This window comes from Prionailurus bengalensis, chromosome B1 (assembly GCF_016509475.1).
Source record: "Prionailurus bengalensis isolate Pbe53 chromosome B1, Fcat_Pben_1.1_paternal_pri, whole genome shotgun sequence".
NCBI classification, from domain to species: domain Eukaryota; kingdom Metazoa; phylum Chordata; class Mammalia; order Carnivora; family Felidae; genus Prionailurus; species Prionailurus bengalensis.
Genome location: NC_057344.1, coordinates 2,813,759 through 2,834,439, shown reverse-complemented (window position 1 = coordinate 2,834,439; position 20,681 = coordinate 2,813,759). Strand labels below are relative to the sequence as shown.

The 20,681-nt window shown below is 42.1% G+C and overlaps 1 protein-coding gene across 2 annotated transcripts in view; it reads left to right on the top strand.

The window, feature by feature from the left end:
* The window catches only part of CSMD1 (CUB and Sushi multiple domains 1), a 2,022,422-nt gene that overhangs the window by 1,843,191 nt on the left and 158,550 nt on the right, over positions 1 to 20,681 (top strand). For both annotated transcript variants that reach the window (XM_043557450.1, XM_043557440.1), the window contains exons 42-46: positions 6,292 to 6,480; positions 14,743 to 14,920; positions 17,027 to 17,172; positions 17,966 to 18,046; positions 19,051 to 19,164. In XM_043557450.1, the coding sequence (XP_043413385.1) occupies positions 6,292 to 6,480; positions 14,743 to 14,920; positions 17,027 to 17,172; positions 17,966 to 18,046; positions 19,051 to 19,164 (708 nt within the window). The remainder of the gene's footprint in view (positions 1 to 6,291; positions 6,481 to 14,742; positions 14,921 to 17,026; positions 17,173 to 17,965; positions 18,047 to 19,050; positions 19,165 to 20,681) is intronic.

Genomic DNA, 20,681 nt, shown 5'->3' with positions numbered 1-20,681 from the left:
GATATTTTCCAGATAGGGTTATTAAGGCCATGTCCACATAATTCTAAGCTATCAATTACTGAAATCCAAAAAGAATGCTCTAAAATAAACACACAAACACACACATACACAAAGTCTAAATAAGAATTATCTAGACAGCAGCTCATAAAGTTGCTGCAGTTGGCTAACAAAATACCTCAATTTTTAATTGTCAATATTTAGATTAGATTTCATATAGTTTGTGAGATACCCATAGATCCACTTTCCTTTTTTATCTCACAGTGTCAGAATCTGTAAACATTTGGTCAGTGTTCACATGTAGGGACAGTCCCCTGAAGTGTCATAGTGATGGCCCCTTTCAGAGTAGAAAACCAGTGACTTCAAAAATTTCCCTTATCCCCTGTGAGCTTTGAACATTGATGTTGTCTGTGCGGCCTTTAAACATTTGATTTCGCGAAGCCTCATCTAGGCCACACATCTGGTTGGCTGAGCCGAGCACATGTTTTATTTATGCGACGTCTGACTCTGTTTAAGTATCCATGCTGAAAATAAATAAATAAACAAGCAATTCTTAAACAATATATTTTTTATTGTAGGCAGTGAGTTGGCTATAATTGAGAGCTACAAAAATAAATAAAAAGAATGAGAACGTGAATTTGAGGTGCCCCAGTTTCTTGAAGGTCATCATATCTGACAGGGATGGATGGTACTTAATTAGATTATCGGTGTTTGTCATTTTGTAAAATGTATAAATTGGCAAAATGACACAATTCTGATTCGAATGTCATGTCAAAATTCCTAGGTCCGACTTGAGATTTAGAAGTTAAGCTCGTAATTAAAAACTCATAAGAAGCTGCATAAATCATGCAGGCATGTCTTGTCATTCTCAACGATGCCTGGTTGTGCCCCTATTCTTAAACCTCGTCGTTTCTTTATGGCTGTAGAAAGGTTAAAAATGTTTCTAGTGGCTGTCGCTGTCTGGAAGTTACATGACTTCTACAGAACTTGGAAAATGGAAGGTGGAGAGTCGTGTTGAATAAAATTGAGTTCATGTACCCTATTTCTAAGCCAAAAACTGAAAAACTGATGGAAGCCTAAAGATATTTATCAGTTCATTAGATACTGGAAAATCTGGTGGATGTCACAAACATGACTACGTGGCCCCACTGGCTGTCCCATTAAACACCTATAATTTAAACACTTGATGCCCTATTGCTTGAGAGTGATAGGTGTAATAGTTCTTTTCCTAGAGCCCAACAAAGGATTCCCTTACGCTTATAATATTGGTCTGGGCTTATTGGTGTCTAGATTTTCATAATGTTTATGAAATTGGGGCCATTAAGAATTTTAGCGACTCTCTCTCTTCTATTTTTGGTTTTTGTAAGTTAACATTTGGAGAAGTTAAATATTCTCCTCTGTCTCTCTTGTTCATTCTTACATTATAATAGAATAGTGTAATGCCAAAAAGCTTAAAGGTAACTTTAAGTACCTTAGGCATAGGAAGTAAAAATGTCTTCTTTTTTTTCGAAGTTGCACTTTCTTTTTCCTTTTGCTGCATGTACTAAGCACCTTTATTTTTGTATTTTAAAAATGTTTTATGTTTATTTTTGAGAGAGAGCGAGAGACAGAGACAGAGTGCGAGCAGGGGAGGGCCAGAGAGAGAGGGAGACACAGAATCTAAAGCAGGCTGTATGCTCTGAGCCATCAGCGGAGAGCCCAACACGGGGCTTGAACTCACAAACTGTGAGATCATGACCTGAGCCGAAGTCGGATGCTGAACCGACTGAGCCACCCAGGCGCCCCAAGCATCTTTTTTCTTCTTTAAAGATATGTTGAATCCGCTTCTCCATTTATTCACTCATAAAACTGTTGAATTTAAGTGAATTGAATCTATGAGAAAATAGGCTTTAGTCTGTCGACAGTAGATAGTGATCCTTCCCCTGTAGGAGGAGAAGCAATCAAACCACCTTCCTGTGCAGTGAGCCCGGGAAGGGTAGCTTGTAGCTGGTTGTGTAAACCCACTGCCCATTCCTTACGGACACGAACACACTTGTCTGCATGAAATTGATGTGCTTCTAAAACTGAGTTGTTCTTTTTCCTTTGACCGTGATACTCTGAGGCGCCTTGAGCTAACAAGAGCAAGGTCGGGTCTACTCTGTCCTTTCCACCCGTCTGAGTGAGTGAATCGAGTTCTCTGCAGGAGGCTCCTTAGACACATCAAAGTGCTTAAAATAGCAGACAACTAATAGTTGTGTCAATTCCCATCCACTCTAGGGCAACCTGGTCAAGATGGAGAAAGTGCCTCCAGTGGTAGTCCATGGGCTACACTATAGAGACTAGGCAGAGCCTGCTAGGAATTCTGTCTCCCTCTCTCTCTGTCCCTCCCCATCCCCCCTCTCCCTCCCTTAACATAAATAAGTGAACATTTAAAAAACTAAAATAAAATAAGAGTTTTTCCACAGTATAAAGGTCTTCACGCAGAAGGTCTGCCGAGCACCCACCCGCGGTTGCTCAAAGCACAAGACACGATTGTAACCACAATTGGGAGCAAGCGACTTGGTCAGCCATCCCCCAGCCAAGGCTTTGGGCTGCCCCCAGAGCATGGGGTTGGCTGTCACCTCGGGGACGATGTAGGTTGGCTTCACTGATGGGTATGGGGAGTTCAGATAACCAATAAAGAACGTTCAGTCTCACTGAGGAGCGAGAAACAGGGTCATATCCTTGTTACAAAAGAAGACAGATGTGCCATTGGAGCCATCATAACGGCCAGTCTGGGACACAGGGAGCATCCTTGTGTGTGCACTTCGGGAATTCTCTGGACTGCTGCATGTGGCTCTGTGGCTCCTGGAACCCCCTTCGTTTTTCCAGGGAGCGGGAAACCAAGCTCTTGAGGGAGGATTCAAAGTCACATTCACACAGACGCTGATGCAAATTAGAGTGACCCTCCCTGTGGCAAGGCTGTGAGGAGACCCGTGTGAGTTTACACGTGGTACCTGCTGTTTCCCGTGACAGTTCATTAGGAATCTCTATGCACTGGGGCACCTAGGTGGCTCAGTTGGTTGAGCGTCCGGCTCTTGGTTTCCACTCAGGTCATGATCTCACAGTTCGTGAGTTCAAGCCCTGCATCAGGCTCTTCACTGACAATGCAGAGTCTCTCTCCCTCTCTCTCTGCCCCTTTCCCGCTTATACACTCTGTCTTTCAAATAAATAAATAAGCTTTGAGAGAATTTTAAAAAAAGGACTCTCTGTGAGAGCACCCATCCGCGCTTCCCACTGTTTTCATTGGCACCCCAAGGGCCCTGCTAAACCATGGCTAGAATCTTTCACTGACGACGGTGCTCCGTTGAACGCCGTCTTGATTCTGCTCACGTGGAAACCGCCATCCAGTTTTGATGTATATTTATATACATATATATGTATGTATATATAAAGGTTTTATTAGTCGTACGTGATACATTAGAGGACCCATTTCTCCAGCAGAGTTTATTATGCTTCAAGCAAAACAAGCGTGAGAACGAACTGCTGATGTCATTCTCAAGGAGTATTATAAAGAAGGAAATTGGTCGACAGTTGGAGCCCAGTGTGGGATTCTCTGTTCTTTTCGTGAACCTGCTTCTGATAAAGTGAATTTAAGCTCAGATAACAACCTTGCAAGCACTGTGGGTATTTGCTAGGCCATTTGGCCCTGGCTTTCAGGAAAAGGCCGTTTTTATGGCTTTCAGGGCGAGGTGGCCCTTGGGGGAGGCGGGTGACTGGCTGCGGATTTGCCACGCTGACCCCGGAAGGAGCACAGTAAGGAAATGAAGAAGTAGACAGTGTGTGTTGGTGCATGTGATGGTGTAAACGTGTACAGGTGTGTGTGTGCATACGTGTGTGTGCGTATGGATGTGTAAGTGTGTGTGTGCATGTGTGTGTGCATGTGTGTGTGCATGTGTATGTGTGTGCAAACATGTATGGATGTGTGAGTGTGTGTGCATACATGTGTGCTATTTCTGCGTGTGTGTGTGTGCATAAACATGTACGGGTGTGTGAGTGTATGTGTGCATACATGTGTGGTATTTCTGTGCGTGTGTGTGTGTGCATAAACATGTATGGATGTGTGAGTGTGTGCATACATGTGTGGTATTTCTGCGTGTGTATGTGCATAAACATGTACGGATGTGTGAGTGTATGTGTGCATACATGTGTGGTATTTCTGTGTGTGTGTGCATGTGTGTGTGTGCATAAACATGTACAGTTGTGTGAGTGTGTGTGCATACATGTGTAGTATTTCTGTGTGTGCGCGTGTGTATGTATGTGCATAAACATGTACGGGTGTGGGAGTGTGTATGTGTGCACACGTGTGTGGTGTTTGTGTGCATTGTATGTGTGTGTGTGCATGCGTGTGTGCACAGCGCGTGCACCTGTGTGTTCATGCACGTGTAGTGCAAAGAGAAAAAGACGTGCCGCTTGGTTTTGGCTTTCTGGTCTGACGTTCCCTGTCCTTACACTCACCGGCACAGTTTTCCAAGCTTCTGGTTTTCAAATAGGATGCGGTAACATTCCAAAAGCAAGTAAAAATGAGAGACTTGCCACTCTGATGCTTGACGTACTTTCCTTCCAGACATGTTTTCCTTTCACTCAGGTTTGAATGCTCTTTTCTTTGGAAGAGTTATAGATTTATTTCCCCTTGAAGTCTGCTACTAGGCAGGAGCTTTCAACAGTAAGATATTTTACTTATGAGATGCAGAAAACAAATTTGGAAAACACCTCTGTAGAACGTGCAGCTATTGTCTTTATGCTGGATTGGAAATGCCAAAATTGTGAGTTCCAAGCACTTTTTCTTTGGCAAAAGAGGGCTAGAGCTTTGCGTTTTGTTAATAATAATTGTGCTTATGATGCTTATTGATCTGGAATAAATCCTTAAATAGGTGATTTTTCCTTCTATTGTCTCAGGAATTTCATGTTATAATTTAGCTTCACCAAAAAGGAGTGCCAAAAACTCATTACATAATGCTAAACTGTTTGACTCTGTATAAATAAGTTATATCTCCATACTGAGTCATCAAGCCTATGTGTCAAAAGATGGCATTGAGTTAAAAATACTCCTGCAAGCTTTTTCCTCTTATTCTCAACGGATGATAGGTGCAACTCCCTATAATAATGAAGCGCATTACAAATAAAATGGAATAAATGTGTTATTAGCACATCACAGTTGATAAAGCCTCGTTGCATAAACCACGTCTGTGACGTCCACTCTGATCTTGTTGAGGAGACAGCCCTCGTCCTGTGCTTGCACAGTGGACACCAGAGGGGAAGTCTGCAGCTGCTGGAGATTGACGGAGGCCCCATTTTTTCAGGGGGGGGGCCTTTGTCTACCTCCAGGTTCTTCCTGGTATCAGCCCCCAGAGGAGCCAGCACCATAAATGACTCCAAGAGGCTTAGAGACCTTTGCCCCGGTACCCCTTCTGATTTCTGCTTCTTGCCTGCCGTCAGTCATTACTGCTTATCTGACTCTTGTCCAGAGACATCCAATTGCAAATATAAAAAGAAGGAAAGCCAAGTAAAATGTGAACTGAAGTGAAATTGTGAAATAAAGGGATTTTTAATCTGCTGACTACAGTGAGGGTTTAACCATGCTGTTAACATTTCTAAATTTATCTCACAACATTGGAAGTTGCAAAGACACCGTATCAACTGCACAGTATCCTTATTATGTGCAAAATATAAATATGTATTATTTACTACATAAACTAGATTTTATAAAAAAAACATTGTACAGATAGTGGTTGCTGGTACAATTTTTCTATGGGCTCTTTTTTTTAAAAAAAATAAGAAAATGAAGTTGATTTTTAAATTTTATTTGTAACAGACAATTAATGAACAAATCAAAACATAACAACTCCATATTTCCTAGTTATTAACCCTTAGAATGGAGTGCGAGTATAGTTCGCTTCTAAATTAAAGGGAAATTAAGTCCACATTCACCTGACATTCTTTACAGGCAATTTTTATTATCATTTCTTTTACCTTTTTAAAAAAGTCAATTCATTTCATATGCTTTTTTTTTCCCCAAGGTAAATGCTGTCAAATTTATATTTGGTTTGTGCTTCACTACTTCTAAAGCACACAGTCAAGTGTTTATTAATTGCAAGTTGTTTTAATTCCGTTACTGCTACTAATTGTTTTACTTAGATGGTGAGTGGCAACTTAGAAAAGATACTTTTCAAAACTTGCTGGAAACATCCATCTTAATAAACTGCCCATGATCCCAGGACTGTGAATTCCATACTAACCTAACTTCTTACATGAGCTTGATTCTGTCCGTTTCAGCCTATGAGTTACAGAACTGCCCGGACCCACCTCCTTTTCAGAATGGTTATATGATCAACTCGGACTATAGTGTGGGACAGTCCATATCCTTTGAGTGCTACCCTGGGTACATTTTAATCGGCCACCCAGTCCTCACCTGTCAGCACGGGATCGACCGAGACTGGAATTACCCTTTTCCGAGATGTGACGGTAGGTTAACCGTTCTTGGCAATAATGTAATTTTCCACGTATATAATAGTGCATTAAATGATTAAATGGATGTTTTAGAGAATCTGTTCACCTATTCAGCAAATATTTATTAGCGATCTATTATGGTAAACTCCTTCTACCTAGTATCCCAGGAATATCATATGCCAGTAAGTTAAAAAGAGGAACAAATAGGCCTTGCCTTCAATGGTTGTCATAAAGGAAACAGAATAATAAACACACATTTATAATGCGAAACCAGACATAAGAATTGCACGAAGAAGGATGGCATTTGCTTGGGAAGTGATCAGGGACATCTTTATGATGGTAGTGGTATTTAGAATTACAATGGTTCCACCAAATTACGGGATTAGTGGAAGGAAGAATGCTCGTTCATTTTACCCTAGATGTTTTTTATTGTTTAACTTTCACAGTTATGTATTGCTTTTGTATTTCGGGAAATGGGTTTTGTTTTTTAGTGGGCATTGGAGCATACGGACTATGTTGCTACTCAGAGATAGGGCATCAGAGGTAGAAAGAATAATGAAAGCAAAGACATCCTGGAGAGACAGTCGTAGGAAAGTCGCAGCTCAATAGTACATGATGATCAGGGTTTCTCTGGAGGGCTGGGAATCAGCTTGACCGTCGGTGGTGATGGAGGGAAGTCTGGATTCATCAAATAGCCCTGGTCGGAGCAGAAATCACTTCTTTAAAGCTTCTGTATGGCAGCCTGATTTTTTTTTTTTTGATGATTTCAAAATTTTTGTAATATCAAGTTGAAGTTAATAGATCAAGCATGTTGTTCATGAAGAAAGCATATGAAACAAAACTTACTGAAAGTCTAGTATTCTAACATTATAAATACAGTCCCTTTGAGTGAAAAAAATAATGAAATTACCAACTCTGTGGTCATTTGAAATGCTAAACATTTATATCCCAGGGGGCAAAAGGGAACGGCAACTCGCTGGGTTTCTGTTTCTACTGAAAAAGTGAAAACAAACAAACAAAAATAAACCGAAAAACAAAACAAAACAAAACAAAAAAACACCACCAGTGGACTTCTTAAATTAGATTTTTCACCTGTATTTTTCTATTCTATGTTATTGTTTAAAAAACTATGAAAAGAAACTTCAGCTGTATTTTAAAAAATCCTTAGTCTGATGCAAATTTAATAACATATAGAACAGCATTTAAAATTTTTTTTTAAACTAAATATAGCAGTAGCATATCTGGTGCTTTTTATTAAAACATTTAAGGGACTCCCCAGGGGCTCAGTCGCATAAGCGTCTGAATCTGGATTTGGCTCAGGTCATGTCTCATGGCTCGTGAGATGGAAACCACCTCAGGCTCTGTGCCGACAGCCTGGAGCCCGCTTGGGGTTCTCTCTCTCCCTCTGCCCCTCCCCGACCTGTGCAGGCTCACCAGCTCACTCACTTGCTCTCTGTCTCTCGAAATGAATAAATAAACCTAAAAAAACTTTAAAAACCTTTTTTTTTTTTTTACTATTCTCCATTTAAAAACTCATATTTTTTATATGTATCGAATACTTGGGATTGTCATGATTAAACCCTTTTCTTAATTGGAATTTTCCCCTGAATCCTTTGAATTCATCTATGCACGAGAGACTTCTTGGCTTGATATTAAAAAGTAGAACTAAATCGTTAATTAGGCTTCATCACTTTTTCAAGCAAAGTTTTCAAATATAGAAATAAATGCTGGCTTAGAATTATTTTGTCAGCGTGAAAATAACAAAATACATTGTTTGTGACGTAGCTTAAAGGGGACGCCACCTCTCATAATGACAACATGATACGTCAAAGTACCCAGAGCTGGCCACACTGACGCAGAAGTCCTCCAGACATCCAAGTCTGCCCCGGGCTCCTGACAGCACCTGAAAATAGATTTGTCCCCAAGCCACCCTGAGGTTGGAAAACTCACTGAAAGGACTCACAGAACTTTATTATATTATATACTCTATTATATATAGTATTATCTATTGTACAATAATACAGCTATTACATACTGTGGTTGTGGGTTATAACAAGGAAAGGACACATTAAAATCATGGGAAAAGATGCATAGAGTACAGGAGGATGCACCCGTCTCAGAGCTGACTGGTGACAGTGTCTTGAGGAGCTCACCTGGGTGTTGGTGCCCAGAGATTTTCATCCGGGCTCTGTTAGGTGGGCAGGACTGATGGCTGGATTGCCCAGTGGTTGGTGTCAGCTTCCAGACCAGCTGACATCCTGTGACGCAAAGGCCCCACCTTCGGTCACGTGGCTGGTACTTCCTGCGTGGGTCGCCCCCTCCTGGAACTATTGAGTATGACGCTCCGACCCCCCAGGAAGCAAAGCCGCTCCTATCGGGTGTGCGGTAAACCCCCTCCCAAACAGAGGGCTAGAGCTCTCCAGAGGCAAGGTCAAATGCTTTACTGCACAAGCATCTTTACCGTCGTGTCTCTCTTTATATCTATAATGTCATAGAATAAGACAAAATAAAACATAAGATTCCTATAAAATTATATCATAAATTACATTTTCTAAGCAGCGTCCAATGTGTGTTTAATATCGTCTCCATATTGGATTAACTTCCAAAAAAAACACAAAATAAACGGAGGATATTATTTTATAACAAAAGGTATTTTTACGTGGGAAAGGTTGTATTTACAAAAAGAGAGATAAGAAAAAAAGAGTTGGCTAAACACGGTGGGCTGTTAAGAGGTCAGTCGGGGTCCACATAGGCTATGGTTAAGCCCACACAGGACACCGGCAAGGTCCGATTGCCCAGCACACTCAGCCTGAAATGCATTTGGGTTAACCAGCGTGCTTTTTCAGTTCAGGCTTCTTCTTGGTGTATCGGACAAATACCCTGGAAAACCATCTTCTGAGATCCAGCCCGTCCACTTCAGGAGACTCTCGGGGTAGAACAGAGATACTATGAACAACTTCTGGCAACTTTAGTAAAAACTGAGTAACTCAGACAATTATGGCTCAAGAATTCTAAATGTTAGATAAAGTACGATAAAAGTATGATACCTATTAAAAAAGAAAAAAAAAAAGGTCTCAAAGTGACTTGAGAAATTCAAGATGTTATTTTTGCCAGTAACATAATTACACAGAAGTCCCAGTTAAAAAAATGGATTATAATTGTTAAAAGATGGCTTAAAAAACTTGTTTATTAATTTACTAAATTAATTTGATAATCAAATATGCATCTCTACTTACAAATACAGTTTAAAATTTTTAGATATTTTTTTTACCTAATTAATCTTCTCTTACCGAAATACTTACATAGATATAATTTTAAGATCGTTTTTAAAGTTAAGCACTGTCGTGGTGCCTGGGTGGCCCGGTCGGTTAAGTGCCAGACTCGATTTCGGCTCAGGTCATGATCTCAATTTTTGAGCCCCGCGTTGGGCTCTGTGCTGACAGTGCAGAGCCTGCTTGGGATTCTCTCCCTCTCCTCTCTCTCTGCTCCTACCCTGTGTGCTCTCTCTGTCTCTCAAAATAAATAAATAAACTTAAAAAAATAATTTAAAAAAGTATATTTAAAGTTAAGCGCCGTCAGGATATTCCTCACCTTAAAGTGCAGTAGGATGTTGATGGGGAACTATCTGGACAGAGATAATTTTTAGGATAATAATGTTAGGATGTTTAGGATAATAATGTGTTGCAATTAGTGTATTAGTGACTACGTCTAGATTGAATGATTTTGTGAGCAGAACCCTATTCAACTGCAGAACCCTAACTGACATGTGGAATCCAAGTAGCCAAAGAATATGTTATTATGTACATAGTTTTGAAAAATTAAGGTTTATCAAGTTGATTGATAAATATAGAAAATAATCTCTCCTACTAGTTTAGAATAAGAATGACATTCTAAAGAATACAACTAACTTGTATTCATAAATATTATTTTAAATACTCCCATTATCAAACAGTTCCTAAGATCGAGTGCAGCGTGTCTATCTCAAAACCATCATAAGGAAACCAAAGTGAAGAAAAACAAAATAGGTCAGAAATACCTACGGCGCTGCACACATTCTGTGAGATTAGGCATTCGGTTCCTGGGTACATTAATAGTCAAGAGTTTAAAATTCATAAATATTCATGCCAAATGTAGGTATTGGTTGTTTGGTACCGTAAGCTTTTTCTTCATGCTCTCATTAGGCAGAAATCTGGACATAATCCTAGAGAAAACCATCCATAAATTATCTATAACTGTCCTAGTGGATATTTAGGGTTTTTAAATTTTAATTTCTGATTGAAGCAACTTAATAAGCTCTTTCTATCCATCTCAGTTCAGAGAAAGTCACTTGGTACATGTGTTGTGGGGAAGAAGCGTAATAAAGAGATGTGTCAGTGCCCCTTGATTTTCCCAAGTGTAGCCTCAGGTAACACGAAGGGTCGGTGTCTCTCCACCTCCCCGTGCCGACGTCCACCATGGCCACCAGCTCATCTTCCAGTATCTTCTGGCTGCGCAGGAGCTTGACTTGGCGAAACACACCCATCTCTTGTTGTCCCAGACACCTCACAGCTTCACGTTCTCAAATTACAGCGGAGTCGGGTAGGAAGTGAGGGTGGGGTGAAGGCTACGTAGGCACAGATAGGCACTGACTACACTTCACATTGAATGAGGCGTTCAGAGAAGTCGTCACCTCCATCCTGGTCAGGGTAGCGAATGCTAGCTCTAGGAGGTGATCAAAGAAGATACCTTAATGCTCTTTATGTGCATAGTTTTCTCTGGAGAAATACATCCAGAGATAACTGGAGAGCTCTCATTAATCATACTTCACACGGCCGCCCTTTCTCACAACCTGTTGTTGATTTGCGTGTGCATACTGTGTGACACTCGACATTCACTCTGGCACTCCTGGCCACCGTCTGTGCCTTTTTCCTACAACAAGTGATGCTGTGACACTGCTGGAGAGCCTCCGTTGGAACCCAGTTCTGTCTCCCCGGGGAAAGCCCCTGGCCCCGCGGGGCGGCCCCTGCCCTGCCCCCCACTTTGGATGCCAGTCGCATGTCCGGGTTATCACCTGCCCTTCTCACTGATGGGCTGTAAGTCAGAAGTCCCCATGACTCCCTCCTCCCATGGGACTGATTTGCTAGAGCAACCCGCAGACCTCAGGAAAACGTTGTACTTCCGCGACTCCAGATCTATTACACAGGACGTGACTGGGCAAGAGCCAGATTGAAGAGACGCAGGGGGCTATGGGGATCAATGAGAGCAGGTGGTGGGTGGGGATGAAAAAGAACACGGTCCTTGATTGTGTGTTGGGAGATGAGCAGAGGGTTCTGTCCTCTCCAGCTGAGCCATCTTCCCAGCACCCCAAGTGTTCACGCGTCGGGAAGTTCTCCAGACCCCTTCCTTTGGTGCTTTCCAAGTCATCTCATTAACATAAGCACTGCTGTGGTTGGAAGGGTCTTGCTATGAATAACGAAGGAGAGCTTTATCTCTTTTGTCATATAACTTTTATCCAAGGATTTCTGGAGCTCTGTGCTAGGAGCAGGGAGGTATTCCTAATTACTAACTGCATCACGATAGTAAAGGTACACTCACAAATATATAAATGAACATGTGTTTATTTACTCTTTGTGTCCGTGAAGTGGAAAAGAGCCTGTCGCGCGTGTGGCTTCTGATTGTGAAGCCCGGTGCGGCCGATGCCGATGTCGATGCGCTCTCTCCTGGCCAGCTGGGTGCCGTCCTTGTCCTGCGGGGACCAGGCTCCCGGGCACACGGTGGCAAGCCGGGAGGTGCCTCTGCTTGGCTGTGGTGCACTGATTCTCCTGTGTCTAGATCTCCCCACGGAGGCTTCGTGATTGATCTCCAGCTCAGGGTCCACTTTGAACCTCACCTTCGGGGAGAGGGCGGATCCGTGCCTTGCTGAGTCAGGTCACACATCTACTGTCTCTGTGGCCTTAAGTGAGAGGCCACCCGATCGTGCAGATCTCCGTGCACCTTTGGGACCACTGCAGTGAGGGCCAAGCCTTCTCCGGGCTAACAGGCCAGGAAGAGTGCTAAAGGAAACGTCAACTCTCTTTTCTCTCTAGACTACAGGGCAAGATTTGCCTTATGGAATTTTATATGCATCGATGGAATATTATTAGCTCATGTGACAAGCAGTGATTGTTCTTTCCCTCATCATACTTATAAGTTGGCTTTTATACTTACTTATCATTTGCTTCGTATCTTTCTTCATCACCGTTCAGTAAGCTCCACAAGGCAGCGCTCCGTGGTTCTCCACTGTGTCCCCTGCTCTAACCTCACATCTCCTGGTACATAATCGATTCTCAATAAATACTCATTGAATAAGTTAATGGCGGACTTATTCTTTGACTATCATACACAAGTCATGGCAAGGATACCTGACTTGCTCAATGTCCTAGAGCTAGTAAGTGACATCCAGAACTTCAGAAGCCAGCAATGTGTCCTACCCAGAAAAATCACCATATTGTTTCTTTTGCCCTTTAAGAGGTGGCACAGTCCTTTTCTGTTTGCTTGTTTTGTTGTGTTTTATCACCATTGGGAAGGGTGCTACTGTGTATAATGTGGTTATATAATTATAAGGTTCAATCTGAAAAGTCAAAATGCACAAGGGAAGTCTTGGAGACGATAGATTGTAAGTCAATACCACATCAATAACCTCAGGTCCACATAAGGTTTGTCAGCCCACTGACTTCCATGTGTTCCTTCCTAAAATATTTTGTGGTGATTGTCTTATTCATTTTCAATTTATTAGTCATTTCTTCTGTCTTATTTATCGTGATCTGAGTTAGGCAGTGGGGATCAAGGAAAGCAGGTGGTGGGTGGAGACGAAAAGGAACACAGTCCCTGACTTCTGACTGCTAATAGTCTGATGGTCTAACGGTGGAGAACAACTACAGCTAATTGCAGCCGCATAGTAAGTGAATAACCATGGCCATCCAGGGCCAAACCACCTTTAAGGGGCAGTAACACTCGAGTCGAGTTCTTAAAGGGATCAGCCCACCCTGGCAGCAGGGTAGAAGAAAAGCATTTGAAAGATTCATGCAGGGTGAATATTGGCATCATGCTTGGAGGTGAGAGAACGTATGACAGTTTTCTGGGGACACCAGATTATAAGTGTCCGTGTGCTTCAGTTTACAAAGCAAGGTTTGCCTGACTCCAAACCCCACTTATTAATAATTATGCCATAAAACTTCCAGAATGTTCTCTAAGGCCCCTTTCTCTATGGATTTTTTCCAAAACTTGGACCAGATTCCATCTGTTGTGCCCTGGAACATTTTCTCCTTTCTCTGAAAAAGTACGCAGGGGCATGATTAAGGCCGGATGTCCCATACTGCCTGAGGGCATGTCTGTCATCGGTCAGCACTGTGAATTGTTTATTGAAGTTGTTTTTCTCCTTTTTAAAAAACATACTTTGGTCTGTTTTCTCCACCTAAATTTTACACCTTTGGTGACAAGTCTTTGAAAGCCCAAGAAGATGCATGCTAGGAACAGCCACTCATCCCACATCTATTGGATTTTGGTTGATTAAAAAGTCTACTGGTTTATGACTTGATGTATTATACCACTGTCTGAATGTAATAATGCGTTCAGATTATCCTGCTAATATATAGTCACTTCATTTCTCCGTAGATAAGACAAAATAATTGTCATGGCAACAGGGAACACCAGTTCGTTAAGTAAAATAAACAGGGACTGATTGGGGATGGTGAGTCTTTACACCCCTGAAAGCTGGTGACATGTGAAAATGCTTTGACTTACATAATTTTCTCCCATTTCTTCAGGTATAGATCTGCCAAGAATTGATAATATTTTTGTTTAGGCAAAGAGACTTGGATGTTTAAATAGGTTTTAGAAATCTCACTTAAAACAACGAAAAATTTCCATTATGTATTTATGCATAATCTCTCCATAATCCCTTGTATCACATAGCCAATGGATTATCAGCTCAGTCACCCGAGATAACTGGGTAACTGAGTATGGGCTTTTTTTTTTTCTTTTTAATTATCTGGGAATGACTTCATCCTGAAGGGATTTTGAGTGTTTGGAGACTCTATTAAATGGAACTTAGATAACTTAGTTCAGAAGTAAAATTCATCTAAGGTTTTTAGACTTTAGGGGAATTACTTTGACAAAGTAGTCACTGAGAAATATTTCACAATTACTATTTCTTAGAGGGAAAATTTCGGCGGAGGGGCTTTAGAGACTTAGAAATATTTAACTGTGTCCTTTCTAAAGCTGACTATGTGGGCCTTAATTGTTCTGCTTCCTTTTCAGCTCCTTGCGGATATAATGTAACATCTCAGAACGGTACCATTTATTCCCCTGGATTTCCAGATGAGTACCCAATTTTGAAGGACTGCTTCTGGCTTATCACTGTACCTCCTGGCCACGGGGTCTACATCAACTTCACCTTGCTGCAGACTGAAGCTGTTAACGATTACATTGCTGTTTGGTAGGAGAGCCCTTTCATATAAAGTGATACGCGATTGTGCTAAACCATTCCTGCAGCCAGCTACATGGTGCTTGTATGTCAGGTTGACGTATAAGAAATGAAATTATTAGGGGGATATGGGAAAGGAAACTTAGCAATGAATCCGGGAGATACAGGGAATAAATGTCATGTCACATGTTTGAGTTTTACTCCATGGTAGATAAATTCAGGGCTACTCTGAATATAAAATATCCCAAGCTCATTTTATTTTACATTATTAAGTATGATAAGAAATAGCACGATGAGAACTTGATGCGTCTGGAAATAGCGAAGACATAATCGCACGTAGCCCTCCCTCCATCCTTTGTGAACTTTGCAGAGCTGCCCTTCCGTATGTGTAGGAAATACTACGAGCCAGCAAACAGGGGCGGGGATTTGGGTCCTGGTTCTCCTTCCAAAGAGCCATGTGGCCTGGCGTAAGTTGTCTGTGTGACCCTGGGCTACCTTTGCATGTCTATGGGGATGACTGTCCTACCTTTGCTTTTGGAAGGGAGAGGTTATGGGGGACACAGAGATTGCCAGGTCCTCTGTGACACTGTGGTGGGAGAAAGGGGGGGCATGGACAGGGTGTGAGGAGGTGAGCTTAACTCAGGGTTAAAGATCCACGATGTGCTGCCAGGATGAACTTCCGTGAAAACTGGAGTAATGGCAGGTAACTACACGCTACGCATGCACGAATGCGTGTGTGCCTGTTAGGGAAGTCGGCATAAATGTTAAGAGTTTCTTATTGGAAAGCCTGTAAAGTCAGGGAACAAGGTGAGTTCAGGCTGTTGGCAGATCTCAGATACGGATATTACGGGAGTCCGAGTGAGCAGGAAGGAGAGTACGGGAGCTTATAAATCTTGTGAAGGATTCCAGACTTAGTTCTCAGAGCAAAAAGGACTCAGTAGGTCTTAGGAAGGAGAATCAACTTGACTGCAGAATGCCCAGCCTCACTTTGTGGGAAGTATGTTAACCGAGGGCAAGAGGGGAGGCCGGCTTTTGAGGCTATAGAAATAACTCCGGCAGGGAGGTGATAACGGCCGACCCAGTGGCTGAGGGAATGAGGAGGAAGCTGAGAACTTGAAATATTAAATTGATCAAGGCAAACATTATAGTATCAGCCATTTCACCTGGATTAACCTATAGATTTAGCGGATGGGAGCGAAGGCTCTTCATATTTAACAAAGTAGAGTGCCTGTTGCAAAGAACACTAATGAACGAGAGACTGAAAAGTCTCTTCAATTTTGTGACATTACACATCTTGGTATTTCTGAACAGTGTCCAGAAGGTGGTGGTGTTTTATTCGGTTTGTAAAAAACATAACCATTCAACTGAGTAAATTTGAAGATCTAATTGGCTTTATTAAATGATTCATGAATTGAGTAGCATCCCATCTGGCAAGTAGAGAGATGCTTGGGGACTTAGGTGTGCCCAAGGAAGGTTTTCAAGGGAAGAAGGGCGGGGCAAGAAGCCATTAGCAAAAGGAAGGATTGTTTTAGGCAAGGTCACCTTCCCTTAAGGAGAAGGGGGGGGGGGTCTTATCATGCAGATTAGCTCCTCTTCCTTGAGGTGGGGGTGGATGGAGACAGTCCTAGAGACCTCATTGGCGCTGATACTTTCTGAATGATTGGCGTAAAATTTCACTCCAGGAGGGGTTGAAACTGCATTCAGTCTTGCCGTGCACTCATGGGGCAGGGGACTCCACCTTGGACTGTGGTTTTCTGTTTAAGCAATTTTTGAAAATCTTTTAGTTCCGTTGCAAGATCTCCATAAATTTCACCCATAATTAAAGAGACACCATTGAATTTAGACTTTCAAATGTAGACGTTTGAAAGGCAACTGATAGGTGGTATTGCGGCCACCAGAATGAATGTGAACGTGTCTCAGAGATTGGTCTGGAAAGGTCAGCTGTGGGGGAATGGAAGTAAGCCCTGAGTTTTCAGGTGAGCACGGCAGTCCCGTCCCCCGGAGCCCGGGTCAGACCAGCCTGCTGAAGCCAGGACAGAGTCCAAAAGTCAGAAGAAAATGATCCTTAGTTTCAGCTGTAATTAGGAGCTTTCCATCAAACGTCTCTCTCTTCCCTAGGGATGGGCCTGATCAGAATTCACCTCAGCTGGGAGTTTTCAGTGGGAATACGGCCCTGGAAACCGCGTATAGCTCCACCAACCAAGTCCTGCTCAAGTTCCACAGTGACTTTTCAAATGGAGGCTTCTTTGTTCTCAATTTTCACGGTCAGTGCATTTTCACCTTGTTGAGGCAGGTGGAGAATCGCATTTGGTTTTGCTGGTGGGGTTGACATAGGCCTCCTCTCCAGCTCAAGTTCCTTGATTGTGCCCAGCGAGAGCCTTAGGGGATTTTCTTGAGTTCCATGTCAGGGTTTCCTGTGATCCTCTTTTGCTTAATGGTATTTGATTATGTCACGTCTGGTTTATGGGAAGCTTGGATTCCTTCCAAGGTAAGTGGATTGCAAATGCAACTGATATGGAGACCCTTGAAAGACAGTGAGTGCCTTTGTGGATTTCCTCATCCCTGTCTCCAGGGGGATCAAGGTAGCAAGCGTCATGTGATTACAGATGAGGCAGAAGCAGATCTAATGGTTTTGAAAACAAATAATTGGGAAAACAGCGTATCAGCACCTGACATCTCGTAAGGACTGTGTCCACGGAGGTCCTCAGATGTGAGGCAGGGGGAGACCTTATCAACTGTAAATATGGACCCGCCACCAGGCCATGGGTGAACCATCTCTGTGGCAGAATCCCAAGTATATGTGAAGTGATTTTATTTCAGTGTCATAATTTTTAAAACTGTACACATCTTTCCCTTTGACTTTATTATATCTTCTTTGGCACGAAATAATCCCATAAGCATGTGAGGCTTGAGAATTTTCTAAAGCGATGATTTAAACATATAGACTTTGCAGTGTCCCTAAGCATTGAAACAACGTAAGAGGAATGCTTTTTGTAATATTTTTGTTTATTCGGCAAATGTAATTACAGTTAATTTTTTTCCCCATAAACCGTTTAGCATTTCAGCTCAAGAAATGCCAACCTCCCCCGGCCGTTCCACAGGCAGAAATGCTTACTGAGGATGAAGATTTTGAAATAGGTAATGTTTCCTTCACTACGATACCATCAGCTCAGTCCACCTTTTTACACCAACTGCTAACTCGGATGAGTAAGCGAGCGAGTACTTGTCAGAAATATTCTAAAGCATTATTAGGGGCTTATCCACAGAGGTTATTAATCGAATAAATACGGCTTTCTTCCTTCATCTCTGTGATGTTCGTTTTCTGAATTTGAATTTGGCTTTTTCCATTTTGAGCGCCTCCTGATTCTGCCCCCCTCCCCGCCCCCCACAGGCGTTTTCTAGTTTGTATTTTTCTTTTGAGTCAAGTTTTCAGAGACAGACTTACACAGATATTTGTGTTTGGTTAGAAAAGCATGTTCATGCACGAGAAGGACTTAATCATGTGCAGCTAAAATAATGATTAGTATAACATTGACCTTTCACTGACACTGGAATGTAATGGTGAATATATTTAATGATCATATTTAGAAATTCTGCTTTATCATTCTATATTAATGGCCTGTTTCATTAAATAATCATCAGGTCACATTAGGAAACCAGCCGTGGCATATGTTTGTGGTATAATTACCATGACCCAGGATTTCTCTGTCTCAATAACAAATACAACACCCTGTTCGCACACCATGTTTCAGACCACTGGTCAAACCATGTGCCCCAATTTCTGGTTACTCATAATGGCTCAGTTAATGGGAACATTGCACTAATTAGGGCAGGGTCACGGTTTAGCCCTCTCTGGATGCATTAAAGCCCTTCTATTCTACGTCCTTAAATCCCAAGCGTCTAGTTCCTTTTTTTTTTTTTTTAAATAGGATTACTGTCAGTTAAGATAGCATTTTTGTGCGTCAAGAAGTGAAAACGCTACCATTTTATTCGACAGACTAAAACTGAACCCAGGTGTTGGTTCGGAAGTGGTCTGCTCATTGACGTAATTTGCTAAGGGGTCATGTATTCCTTTAATACGTTCACACACCCTGTATGTCGCGGAAAGCTAAGCCCCAGGTCTGTTGTGCTGACTCTTGCAGGGGATTTCGTGAAGTACCAGTGCCACCCTGGGTACACGCTGGTAGGGACTGACACGCTGGCCTGCAGGCTCAGTTCCCAGCTGCAGTTTGAAGGCTCTCCCCCAACGTGTGAAGGTACGCACAGCTTAACACTGCCAATGTACTTGTCCACAGAGAATGATACTGCTGGGATAGGTCTACATTTGGGCTTGTGGTTCTTTTTGCATGACCCTGAATTTAATCTCTGTGTTAGGATCTCATTGCAATCAAAATTTCCTTTCCCTTTTAGCTATCTCTAAAAGACAAATCAAAGTCCTATCAAACACAAAGTCTTTCCCAATAGTTCGTCAGAAAATTTTCGAACATTTGGCAGTGTTGAAATAATTTAAAAATAAGCATCTGAATACCTATCACCAAGGGTCCACCATTAATATTTACCATGTATCCTTTGTCACATGTCTGTTTTCCTTTTATCCATCCATTAATGTATCTGCTATTTTTGATGCATCTCAAGGCTAACTACAGGCATCGCCACACTTCCCTCTAAATACGTTAGCATGCATAAAATTATCTAGTGTTTACCGTGTTTTGTGTAAAATTTACAAATGTTGAAATGTATGTTTGTTGCATACAATAAATGCACCTGTTTCATGTATTCACATGTCTTTAAAATACATAGACTGTAGGCAATAACAGACAGTATAATTAGATCACTTTTCAAAATATTTGAGGGGCTCCTGGCTGGCTCAGTCGGTTAGGTGTCCAACTCGTGATCTGGGGTCAGGGTACGATCTCATGGTTTCTGGGATCCAGCACCACATCGGGCTCTGTGCTGACAGTGCGGAGCCTGCTTGGGATTCCCTCCCCCCCCCACCAAAATAAATAAAAAACAAACCTCAAAATATTTGAAAGGCTCCACTCTCAACTAGTATTGGGAGAAAAAACACTGGAAAAAATATATAAATAAGTTGAAGCGTTTTCCAAATTAGAATAGTTTTATTTTGTGACTTGAAAATCACAATAAACATTCAATTCATTGAAAGAATGGGACCTCCCTGCTTTCAAGGAATTTGAGCACTATCATTCGTTAGGGATAATGAAGCACTCAAAAGTTAGGAAGGGAACACCCAGCGCCCCAGTCCAGACTCCCATCAAGTGACCTGGGTGGATCATCAGTCCCTTGGACATCGTGTGCAAGGATGGTCGGTCTGCCTTATTTATGGGATTGCGGTAAAGATGCGGAGAATACTAAATTATTCCAGGTGTTACATAATGTTAATTATTTGCCGTGTAAGAAGCAACTTTCTTTGTACCGCGCTAGTATCGATTTTACAAGTGCTCACATCTGTGGTGTGGTTCTTGTGGAACGCGGTACTAACTTCCTGCATTCTCCTTATGAATGAGGTAGAATCCTAGTCACCTGGGGAGAGGAAAACAATTTTCACCATCATCTGAGGAAGATCTGGAATGAAGCAGCTTTCAACAACCATGATATCTCAGATTAATTCAAAGAAAAATTACTTCCAAATTGTGTCACTGGGAGAGCCAGTGGGTGTGGGCAGAGAGCAAACCCCTTTAAACACCCACCCCGTTGTGGGAGGTGCTGAAACTCTGCTTCAAGGGTGCCTCCCTTAAGGTTGGGCCGCATGGGG